We start from the raw sequence: 12,201 nt of genomic DNA, 5'->3' as shown, positions 1-12,201 counted from the left end.
TAAAAATTATTAGAAAACTCTCAGCTATCTATCTTGTGGTCATTTAACTCTGGATTTTTCCCAATTAGCATCAGCGTTCTCATGAGGACTCTACTGCTCTCAAGTTCAATTTCTATGAAGTAATTGCTTCAAATGATGGGGCACCATCTGAACTAAAGGGCTTACAGAAGAAATGTTTGATTCCTGGCTGGTATGCTGTCCACATAGAAAGATGGCTAAAATATTTCCCCTCTTCCCAGGTATTTGCCTTTTCACCTATAATTTTCTGTGATAAATGTCCATCATTATTTTATAACTTGTGTAATATTTAACATGTTTAATAATGGATTGTAAGATGTTTAACAGTGAACTGATAAACCTCTGGTTTTTTTTTCCTTAAAACACAAAGCACTTTAGAGACAGAAATTAATGTATGTCCTAAAATGTAGAATTACTTTCAGAAGAATTGAGATCTCCTTACCAATTAAATGCTGGATATTTATACTGAGGAAATTAGAACAATTTTTTTGTGAATAAATCTAAAGGTTTGAAGGGAAGAGACTTAATTAAGTATTAGATTTCAGCCATAATCCAAAGTTTCCGAGTAGGTAATTTTATGCTAACCAGTCTCATTACTACTGAGAAATAAAAGAAGTTTGCATCAGTGGTGATGGAAGATAAAGAAGACATGCAATAACATGAACTATTCAGTGAACTTCAAAGAAGAATATTGCATATCTAATTTCTAGCATTAATATCTCTTGCTTGGAAAGCATTTTCACCAGTAAATTTATCTTGAATTTGGAAGATTGACAGGCAAACCAAGACAACTTGACATATCAGTGGTGGTAGAAGAGGGTTCGGTTTACTATTTTTTGCATTTTAGAACCATCATAGAGAAAGTAAGTCCTAAATGAAATTAATGACTTCAGACCAATTGAACTCAATCAACAATTGTGTGTGACATATAGATTCTGTTCTGACCGTCCCCCTCTTCACAAACCAAAGCATGCCGACTCAAAGATACTTCAAGGATTTATTAACACACAGACTAGCCCTTGGCAGCAATCCAGCACAGACTAGACGTTGGCAGCAATCCAGCCTGCCAAGCTAGCCACAAGAGTTCTCCAGCTCTAGTAAATACGTTGACTCCTGCAACGAGCGTGTGAACAATCATTCCTTTTACAGTCTTGAGAGGAGCCTAATTACCACCAGCTGAGTGCAATTATCTCCTGTAACTGCATAACTGTTCTTTACGTCTGTTAGCTCTCCATTGCCGGCCATCCAGGACCAACTCGCTTATCTCCTCCCCACTGCTCCAATGCATGACGTCAGGATCACACTCCCTTGTCTCCTCCTCACTGGTCCAAGGCTCAGGCACCTCCTGGTGGCCAACCAGCCTCTCTGCGCCCTGCTTGGAGTCGGAACCCTGTCCAGGGTCCTCCACATCCTCCAGAACCAACTCATAGGGCCCCTCGCTGTCGGAGTCTGGTGGCAGCTCCAACGGCTCCTGCTGGGCCACAACAAGATTCTATCTCGTTTAAGTGGTTTTTATCAGGGCAGCCTGGTCTACCCAATTATCGGATGGAGCATACTGCTTCTATTTTCATCTTTCAGCACCAATCCAGGAGACTTCACAGGCAGTTGCTTTCACGACAAACTATTTTTATGTTAAAATTATGTTCTATCTGGTTTCTTTAAGGCTGATCCTTGATCTTCCATTTGTGGTACATGAACTCAAGTAAAGATCTGCACAGTTGTCACTTTCTCATGTCAGGAGCCAGATCAGTTGGCTGGCTAATTTTAGACTTATTTCATTTCCTATAATAAACTTGCTTAAACTTTGTCACAAAAGTAAAGGAATCTAGATTATATTGTGTGTTTGTGTGCATGCGCGCGCGCATGCCCACCTGTTCATATCTACTGCCCTTTTTGTACAGCAAACATGTACAAACTGATAGCCATTCAGACAGACCTAACTTCAACTGGCATAAAAGCCTTCACTCTCTACTTATGACAACCTTAATTTTTATAATACTATTTTAACTGAGAAATTTTGAAGTGTGGGCAATTGACTTCAGGGATTTTAAGAGGAAAGTCTTATTGATTACTGGTAGAACTCATAATTTTATCACTGCTTTCAATCAGCGAAGTGACTTTTCAGACTGAAATCCCTAAAGCAATTGGATAATCAACCTTCCCAGTTCTGCTTCTGAGCTCAGGCTAAGTTGTCAGTATCTGCTTCATCTATCACTGATTCTATTTCTGATTCCATTTACTGAAATTATTTCACAAACTATGTGGAACAAATCTGAAATTGGCTTTATCCAGAGCTGTCTAGAGTATACATTATGTCTCATGGTTTAAATAAGAATTATTTTATGTATTTTTAAAGGCATATTCAAAAGTTCAGTGTACTGTTTCTGGACTTATTTGGGAAATTCTATTTATTTCAGAAATTTTAATTCTCAGAGCAAGAAATTTTAATGTTCTTAGTTTAAGTCTATGCCATTAGGCGTACCTTCCTTTTTCAAGGAAGGTTAATAAATGCAAATGTTTTCCTATTGCAACTTGGTGTCAGCGACTATCTTAAGATTGACCTATTTGGTCCTTCTTTTAAAGTTAGAACATGGAATTATCTTCCTGGTATTTAAGAAATGGGACACGGTGGCTCATTGGCTAAGAACTTGTTGATCAAAAAAGTCGGTAGTTCGGCAGTTCGAATCTCTAGCTCTGCGTAATAGAGTGAGCTCCCATTACTTGTCCCAGCTTCTGCCAACCTAGCAGTTCGAAAGTAGGTAAAATGCAAGTAAAAAAATAGGGACCACCTTTGTTGGGAAAGTAACAGCATTTCATGCCCCTTGGTGTTTAGTCATGCCAGCCACATGATCACAGAGACGTTTTCGGACAGCACTGGCCCTTCAACTTTGAAACAGGCATGAGCACCGCCCCCTAGAGTGAGGAACAACTAGCACATATGTGTGAGGGCAACTTTTACCTTTACCTATTTAAGAAATGAAGCACAATGACCAGTGGTTCAAGGTTCAAGATTCAATTTATTTATATGCCGCCCTATTCCCGCGGGACTCCTACTCCATCTTGATCACTATGATTGTGCTCAATTAATGGCATGGGAAAAACCAAATTAGACAAAGTCATCCAAAGCAATCCTAATGAATCACAACAGATGTGTTTGTCTTGCTATGCCAAGGAAAATGAGAGAATCCCAACTTTTTTCTAAATGCATAAATCATGCTGCAATTTCATAAGTCCTTTGAGTTTTATATTTAAATAAATAATTAGTGCTATCTCTACAGTTGTTAATTATTGATGGACAGCAATTAAGAAGTGATCCAGCAGCCACCATGGATGGAGTTCAGAAGTTTCTGAGCGTTGCTCCTCATTATAATTATTCCGATGCATTAACGTGAGTTGCATTTCTTCTTATGCATCTTTATTTTGCATTAGTATCATGTTACTGGTTGTGGTAGTAGTTTACTTTTTTTAAAAAGCCTGTTAATACACTGCAAATATGGGTTCACCGACAAATGCGCGCACGACAAAAGCACGCCGACAAAAGCGTGCCTTCAACAAACAACGCGAAAACAACATAATAACCCTAACCCTAAATCTAACCCTAAACCTAACCCTGAACCTAACCCTAACCCTAACCCTTACCTTAACCCTAATCGCGCTTTTGTGGTTGCGATTTTGACATCACGGTTTTCTCGCCGTTGAAAGAACCAAGGTGGCGCAGTGGTTAAATGCAGCACTGCAGGCTACTGCTAGATCAGCAGTTCAGCGGTTCAAATCTCACCGGCTCAGGGTTGACTCAGCCTTCCATCCTTCCGAGGTGGGTAAAATGAGGACCCAGATTGTTGGGGGCAATATGCTGACTCTCTGTAAACCGCTTAGAGAGGGCTGAAAGCCCTATGAAGCGGTATATAAGTCTACTGCTATTGCTATTGCTCGCCGCGGTTTTGTCGGCGCACTTTTGTGATGCGCGCATTTGGCGGGTCATGCAAATATGAAGATAAGGGGCTGTCTAGCTGTGATTGTTTTTTTGTAACATATTCACATTTTTCTTATTTCAAATGGCTATAGAAATGGACACTGAAATTAGAAACAATATACAGCTGTTGTTATCTGCCTAAAGAAAAAAAAAACTACTTTCTAACAGCTAATATTCCAACTTATATAATGTGACCAAAGGATTCTATAGAGCATAATAAACAAGCTCCTTTTAATAACTTCATAGTGTGTTAGCCCAATGCCTAGTGAAATATATAAACGAGCCTAAATGATAGTGAATTCCATCTACATTCTTCAAAAAAAAAGTCTACCAAAGAAATAATTATTGCCAATTAAACATTTTGTTCCAAATATATTTCTTGGAAACAAATATATTGTTTGCAATATAATCCTACAGCTTCATTTCTTTTCTGGTGCACAGCAAGCAATACTATTTCTCCTCTTGGGAAATTACTGAAAACCAGCAAAAGGCCTTTGCTATGCACAAAGAAGATTGGGAAATCCAAGCTGGATGTGAACTCCTCTCAGCATATTCATTTAATCAATGATTTATTTAGTTTTAATTGATACCACTACTAAAGACTATTTGGGCGGTGAGGATTAATGCAGTAATAGACTGAGTTGGAAAAGTAATTTCTCTTTTGTCTAAAATGTGCTGTCGTGAGTGTATATATAGGAATATTGCTATTATTGGAAAAAGCCCAAGGCAAAAAAGAAAAAAATGTGGCAGCAAGCTCATTATTGCTATACTCCAACCAATAATTCATTGGCCTTCCAAGGCATCTGCCAAATTTAATTAAATTTCTCAGTGTTTTTTACAGCTGCCTTTTCACTCTTCTAAGTATGTCACAGGTCCCACAACAATATATTCAATAGCAGGAACTGCCTCTGGTTTATTCCCTAATGTGCATTCTGAAATCCACTGAAATGTATCCATCCCCAACTTTGAAAAGCAAATTAACCACTCTCTGCCAAGACCATTTCCTGCAATAAATAGCTTGTTGTGGGCTCTTGTCCTCTTCCTATCCCGAGGTGATGCAGTGGTTAAATGCAGCACTGCAGGCTGCTTCAGCTGACTGCAGTTCTGCAGTTCGGCTGTTCAAATCTCACCGGCTCAGGGTTGACTCAGCCTTCCATCCTTCCCCCAACAACAATCCGAAGACCCGGATTGTTGTTGGGGGCAATATGCTGACTCTGTAAACCGCTTAGAGAGGGCTGAAAGCCCTATGAAGCGGTATATAAGTCTAATTGCTATTGCTATCCCCACTTTTATCTGTGCAATATTTTAGGTTTGATCCTCAGAAAGGATTTTGGTGCCAGCTGCTGGACGGAGGAAAAATAAAATGTTTGGGGAAAAATAAAGGGCGAAAATACCCTCCCATGGATCAAGAGGTATTATTTTAATTGAAACATTATTGTTATCTACTGTAATAACTTAGTATGGCCTGAAAAGGGGGAAATTGTTACTATGGCTGTGTGTGCACGCACATGTATCGTAATCATTGAAAAGAGGTGTGTGGGAGTGCAAAATGCAATATCTGAAAAAGATACTGAAAAAAGATTTATTCTGTTTAAAGAAGTGCACGGCTCAGGCCTTCATGCATTCGGAAGCATCCTTTGCAAGTAATTTTCAAAAAAAGTCCAACCCTAGCAGTAACTATATCATCACTGGAAGCAGCATGAACTTCATATTTTGGAAGAACACTTGGCAAGGAGCCTTCTTTTTTCTTCTCTTTTTATTATTTTTTTAAAATATATTTTTATTCTTTTTAAACGAAACAACACATACAAAACAAAGCAAGAGAAGAATAAAGAACAACTTTCCTCCATTTCATCAAGCATGTCGTTTGGTTAAAAGTTTTTGTGCACCAATTCTTAAGCTTAGGATTAACATCACTGATTTACATTAAACATAACTCGCTGTCATTGAGCATTATGTGTTCAAATTACCATTAATATTCTTTCATTTGTAACAATCCTTGTTTCTTTAAATTCATAATTATCTATCAAATAACAACGAGTCTTTAAAGTATTATAGTATCACCTATCTCCAAGGAAAAAAAGCGAAGATTAGAACAAAGAATTCCCATTAATTTATAATATACATTCATATTTTCAATTGACCATAATATCACCAATCATCCAGAGTTCCAACAATAATTTTCCATTATTAATTATTAATCCAACTTCTCTTTTTATTATTGATGCTCTACTTTTATTTGTATTTTTCCTTCAGATGTAATCTGTACAGTCATCACAGAGCATTTGTATTCGTACTTATTAGTTTGTAAAAAATTGAAAAGATCACAGGTATAAATATAAACATGGAAATGAATGAAAGAAATGAATACAAATAAATGGGGATGGAAGGCACGCGGGTGCGCTTATGCACGCCCCCTTTACGGACGTCTTAGGAATGGGGTGAGGTCCACAGTAGACAGTTTAAGGTTGTGAGGGTTGTGAGGATGTAACCACAGAGTCAGGAAGAGCATTCCAGGTATTGACCACTCTGTGGCTGAAGTCATATTTTCTGCAATTACCATTGCTCATTCATGCTCTTTTCATTGCTCAACTGGACAAATAAAGGCCATGAGGCCCAGAGGATTTGGAGGCTGGGAATTGCTTCTCCCACCTGAAGAAGCTTCTCGTGGAAGTCTAGGATACCTGTTCTGACCCCCCACTCCTCCGTCCAGGAACGAAAGCCAAAACCAACATAAATGAGAAGGTTTCTTTTAATCAGTCAAGACTCTCGTTGGCTGCAAGCCACATAAACAAAGAAATAAGCACTCTGGCAGCAAGTCCCACAAAGCTTGGCAGCAATGCAAACAAACTCTGGCAGCAATCCAGCCTGCCAAGTTTGTTTCTTGTTAGTCTTAACATTGACTTCTGCAGAAAGGCATGGCACAAGCAGTCTCTTTTATAATCAGGAGAGGATCTTAATGAGCATCAGCTGAGCGTAATCACCTCTTGTAATTAGGCCATTGTTCTTGACGCTGAGTAGCCCTTCGACAGCGTGCATCTCGGAACAACTCACAGGTGTTTTCTGGATCACTCACTCTTGTCTCCTCCCCACTGATCCAAGGCTCAGACGCCACCTGGTGGCCAACCAGTCTCTCCTCGCCCTGCTCAGAGTGGGAACCCTGTCTAGGGTCCTCTACCTCCTCCAGGGCCGACTCATAAGACCCCTCGCTGTCGGAGTATGGCGGCAGCTCCAACGGCTCCTGCCGGGCCACAACAGATACCCAACTTTTAATGTTGCTCCTGATTAGTGTTATTTTTATTGTGAATATGTGACACCAATTATTCTTTTCATACTTAATTTACCACAAATACAAACCCCAAATAATTATTTGAACAAATGGTAATGTTCGTTCCCAGATAGCCTCCTTTTTCAATACATTGTATGGAATCAGATGTTGATATAACATACATACATACTCACGTATAAACCCACCCTTGAATTTTTAATGCAAATACTATGAAAAATGCACCACCATGGATAAGCTGCATTTTTCATGGCATTTGCATTAAAAATTTAAGGGTAGTCTTATTCATGGATAGGTTTATATGTGAGTATATATTTAAAATATTGGTACTTTTAAAAAAGTCATGGCTAAGCCCATCTGCAGATAAGCCACATCCAATTTTGGGGTGCATTGTGGCACCCAAAATTCTTGGCTTGTCCACAAGTGTACGTGGTAATAGATCAGTGTATACCATTGTATACCTGTTAGGAAGTATCTTAGATTTTGACACCAATAGCCAAACTGAGTTTTCTTTTTTTCCTGCCTTTTCCTTGGCATGATACAATTTCTTCCTTTTTGCTCAACATCCTGGAGATTATAGAGGTATACCATTATTTAATACAAAAAAAATTAGATATTCCCATCTTCTGAAGCACATGGTTATGCAAGATAAATTATTTGTTAGCTTTATATCCTGCTTTTGCTCCTAAAAATTCTAAACAATACACAGAGAGTTCAGAATTATTTGTGTTGCAATAAGAACCTAGAATAAGATTGGGTTTATACTGAATGTTCATGTCTGAGTATGAATTTAAACTTGAATCTCCCCACTCTTAATCCAATACTTCAAACATTACAATCACACTTGTTTTTATATTCAGTTGATCTATAAGTTCAGATAATTAATCTGTGATCAATTTATTGTTAATTCAAAATTTTATGAATAGTTAAATACATGTATTTCTTAAACTTTGTGAACCTTATGCATAACTTGGAATTATCTTTTATGTCATGGGATGTTTTACAGAAATGAAACATGTAACTAAAACATTGTTAACTATCTGAAAGTTTATTCCCCCCCACCCTGCCTTATTCTCAGTCTAGGGCATTCCTTTCAAATTACTACAGAGATCACAACGTGGAACTGTCCAAATTGTTACACAGACTGGGACAACCTTTGCCATCCTGGCTAAGACAAGAGCTCCAGAAACTGAGATAGCACAGAACACAAGTGAAACCACTTTGATCACTTCCTGGTTCACTCTCAGCTATCAATGGAAGATATCATGATATTAAGGATATTTTTTTAAAAAAAGAAAAAAAAAAGCTGCACCAAAAACAAGCAAATAAAACAATCAGAGCTTTGAAGTATTATCCTTTATCCATTATGGGGTTCACATATATTCTGCATACCCTGAAACTGTACATATATGACTATATGACCTAGAGTTATCACCATATATGGCAAATTACAGTCTGACAGGACGAAGAATGGATGCATCTCACCGTGGATTGCAAGGTTTGTTAAAAAAAAATATTTTTGATAACTTCACTTTTAATTAGTAGTTTATTCCCCAAAGCAGTGGTGGGTTTCAAAAATTGTTCGAACCTACTCTGTGGGTGTGGCCTCCTTTGTGGGAGTGGCTTGCCACCCATGTGACCGGATGGGAGTGGCTTGCCGCCCATGTGACTGGATATGAAGATGCCGATGACACTTGTCAGAACCACATTAAATTACCTCACGCACAGCACTGGCATGCATAAGAATATGATGTAAACTTGTTTTTTAAAAGGCATCTTTGGTTTGCGTTAAAACAACTTCAACAGACGCAATGTTCTGATTGCACCACAAACGCATTATATTGTGTGGCTTTCCTCTTCCAGAATCTCTGCTGAAAATTATCTGGGTTGCTAATCCTTGTACCTCCCTTTCTTTCTTGATTGTCTCAAACTCACATAATTTCACACAATCTTTGCAAGCGAGAATATCTTGCTCTTCTCCTAAGAATCTTCACCACCTTAGAACTTTTAAGCAACAATTCAGCTGTTTAAAAATGTTAGGAAAAACTTTTGTCTCATAGAGCATAGACTACTTATGCTGCAGGGTGGGGGGAGTAAATTATCTTACCTTTAGCACTTTTATGGAATTATGAGTTCAGGGATTCTGTGAAGGAGAGGAAATCATAGTAATTAATTGGAATTAACTGAATGATCATTTCTAACATCAAAATGCTATCGAAGGGAATGATTATTATCTACATTTTTTTAAAAAAAATGTGGTGTTTTTTTTTTCTCCCTGCATCCAGTGCATCCTTCCCATGCAGTTTCAAAAATGTGGATTCCAGTACTTGACGTTTCCCAGTGTTACTTCATCTGCAATGACGAATAAAGATTCGCAAGTGACTACAATTGTCCTATCTGCAGAAGCTGGATTTTGTAAACCTAGACACAGAGACAGAAAATATAGTCTTCCCACTGGAAACTTAATTCTGATACTTTCACATTAACTGCCTTGAAATGGATTATTTTGTATCTAACCAATGCAAATCCCAATTCTCTCCACATATATTTGATGCTGAAACTACAGGAGATAATAATTTGTCCACTTCTTGATTTATTGGGGGTTTATTTTATTTATTGGTTTAGGGGATGGCATCAAACTTGTGCCTCACTTTCTTTCGCCTTCGCACTTCTATAGAATAAACACTTCTACTGCACTATTCTGAGGGGGTTTCCATCATTTCACAGGATTTCTAAATATTTTATTGAAAGTATATATTATTTCTCCACCAAGTGTTCTCTCTTTTTATATGTCAATTTCTCCACTGGCACCAGGGCTGGGATTCTACCGGTTTGCACCAGTTCTGATGAACTGGTAGCTCCGACTGTCAGCTGGGCCCACCTGCCCGCCCCTGCTCTATACTATATTCCTTTTTCTGAAGCCCAGCTGATAAGCGTGGCAGAGTGGATTGCTGCGCCTCAGCTATTTTCCTCCCCAGCAGTAATGCGGAAGGTGGTTTCTCTGTAACCTGCATGCGCGCGAAGCATGCGTTCAACGAACTGGTTTTTAAACCGGTAGGATCCCACCCCCGATGGACACCATTTCTCTTGTTCTTACAATTTGTTCATAAGGTCATTCAGCACTGAAGAATAAGAAGCTCAGCATTTGAGTATTCATCTTTGTTCCCAGCATAAATGTTAATTGTTAGTTTCAGTCTGAATCATGCTGATCCTATTCAATTAGCTAAACATGATTAACACGTCACTACCACTTTTTATCTTTGACCAAGGGTGCTTGCTTGCATTCAAAGTTGTGTCATCTCCAGGGTGGAAACAATGAACAAAGTATTATACAACCACAGAAGGAACAATAGTTTCTCTGCTATTTAGAGTGTGTGTGAACATAGCTTCTAATCAGGCAGTTCATTCTGACATTCACAAGCAAAGCCCCTATCACAGTGGCTTCATTTTGAAAGAGGACGGTTCTAATTTCTAGAAAAGATAATGGGAATCTTTCTTCCCGATTACTCCAAGTACAAAACACACACAAACAATTCTGAAGCCTGCTGGTGGCATGATCAGGAAATAATGTCGGCTGGCGACTCCCTGGGGGAGAGCCTTCTCTGTTGCAGCTCCGGCCCTCTGGAACAAGCTCCCTGTAGAGACCCTTACTACCCTCCCGGCCTTCCGCAAAGCCACCAAGTTCTGGCTGTTCCAGCAGGCTGGGAGGGGCTGAGAAGCATTTACCGCCACGGAAATTGTGAATGTTGGTTTTGTTTTTAATATGTTGTCTTAGTCTCATTTTCCCCCTTTCCCTTGTCTTTTGTGAGCCGCCCGGAGTCCTCCAGGAGTGGGCGGCATACAAGACAAATAAATAAGTAAATAAATAATACGATTGTATTGCACCACAAAAACATTGGGAATTGACTTATAGCTACTGGAAGGCTTAAACCAGGGGTGTCAAATTGGCAGCCCGCAGGCCAGATGTGTCATGCATAGGCCACAACCACCCCAGCTCCACAAATGGGGAAAACGTTGCAAAATGTCATGTGACGGCAACGTGATGCAGCGAGTTTGACACCCGTGACTTAAACTATTCAGTTTCATTCCTAATCTTTCCTCCCATGCCCATCATCTAAGAGGTCCTCATGGTATTTGTACAACCAAATGTTTATTGGCCTCTGGAATAGGCTTACCATCAAACCTAATCTAACTAACACTGTCCTGGTTATGTCATCTCCACAAAGAATTCCAGTCAGATCACAGAAAATACTATTATACAGCATTTGCAGAGATGGAATACAGATTTAATCGCCTATCACAATTCCTTCCTTTAAATGACTGCCTCTTGGGCAGTTTCACGATTGACTGGGCATCAAAAGTCATTATCTTAACTGCTCAAGCTTTTCAGGTGAAGCCTACGCTCCCTAGTATAAGCAGAAGCCTGAAGATTATGCCCTTTGTCTAAAGTTCAAAGTTTAACTCCTCAAAATTGCTCAGTCTACTTACTGTATCTTACCGCATCTTATAGTCCATATTTTTCGGACTATAAGATGCACTGGTGTATAAGATGCATCAAGATTTCAAAAAGGTAAGTAAGAAAAAAAGTTTTTGTCCTCCTCAGAAGCACTCTGCAGGCTTCAGCGGGGCTGAGGGTAGGCAAATGCCCTCATTTTTGCAAAAAATGTGCGGAAAATGGACCGTTTTTCACAAAAACTGGGGCATTTTCCCCTTCCCCAAGCCCTGCTGAAGCCTACAGAGTGCTTCTGGAGGCTGGAGGAAGGGAAAAATGCCTCCATTTTTGCAAAAAAACCAGCCTGTTTTTTGCCCGTTTTTCGCAAAAACGGGATGTGGGGGGCGGAGCTGCAGGTGGCAAAAATGGCTGTATTCAGTGTAAAATGCACCAATATTTCCATGCTCTTTTAGGGCATAAAAGTTGCGTCAT

General features: G+C 39.2%; 1 protein-coding gene across 1 annotated transcript in view; it reads left to right on the top strand.

The window, feature by feature from the left end:
* Positions 1–8,475, top strand: part of LOC116513416 (bifunctional heparan sulfate N-deacetylase/N-sulfotransferase 4) — a 135,875-nt gene extending 127,400 nt beyond the window's left edge. The window contains exons 10-13 of the mRNA XM_032224484.1: positions 69–239; positions 3,297–3,406; positions 5,301–5,403; positions 8,356–8,475. Of these exons, the coding sequence (XP_032080375.1) occupies positions 69–239; positions 3,297–3,406; positions 5,301–5,403; positions 8,356–8,475 (504 nt within the window). The remainder of the gene's footprint in view (positions 1–68; positions 240–3,296; positions 3,407–5,300; positions 5,404–8,355) is intronic.
* Positions 8,476–12,201: the final 3,726 nt, after the last annotated feature.

Source organism: Thamnophis elegans, chromosome 9, assembly GCF_009769535.1.
Source record: "Thamnophis elegans isolate rThaEle1 chromosome 9, rThaEle1.pri, whole genome shotgun sequence".
NCBI classification, from domain to species: Eukaryota; Metazoa; Chordata; class Lepidosauria; order Squamata; family Colubridae; genus Thamnophis; species Thamnophis elegans.
Note: the sequence above shows the minus strand (reverse complement) of the source record. Positions and strands in the feature narration are given on the sequence as shown.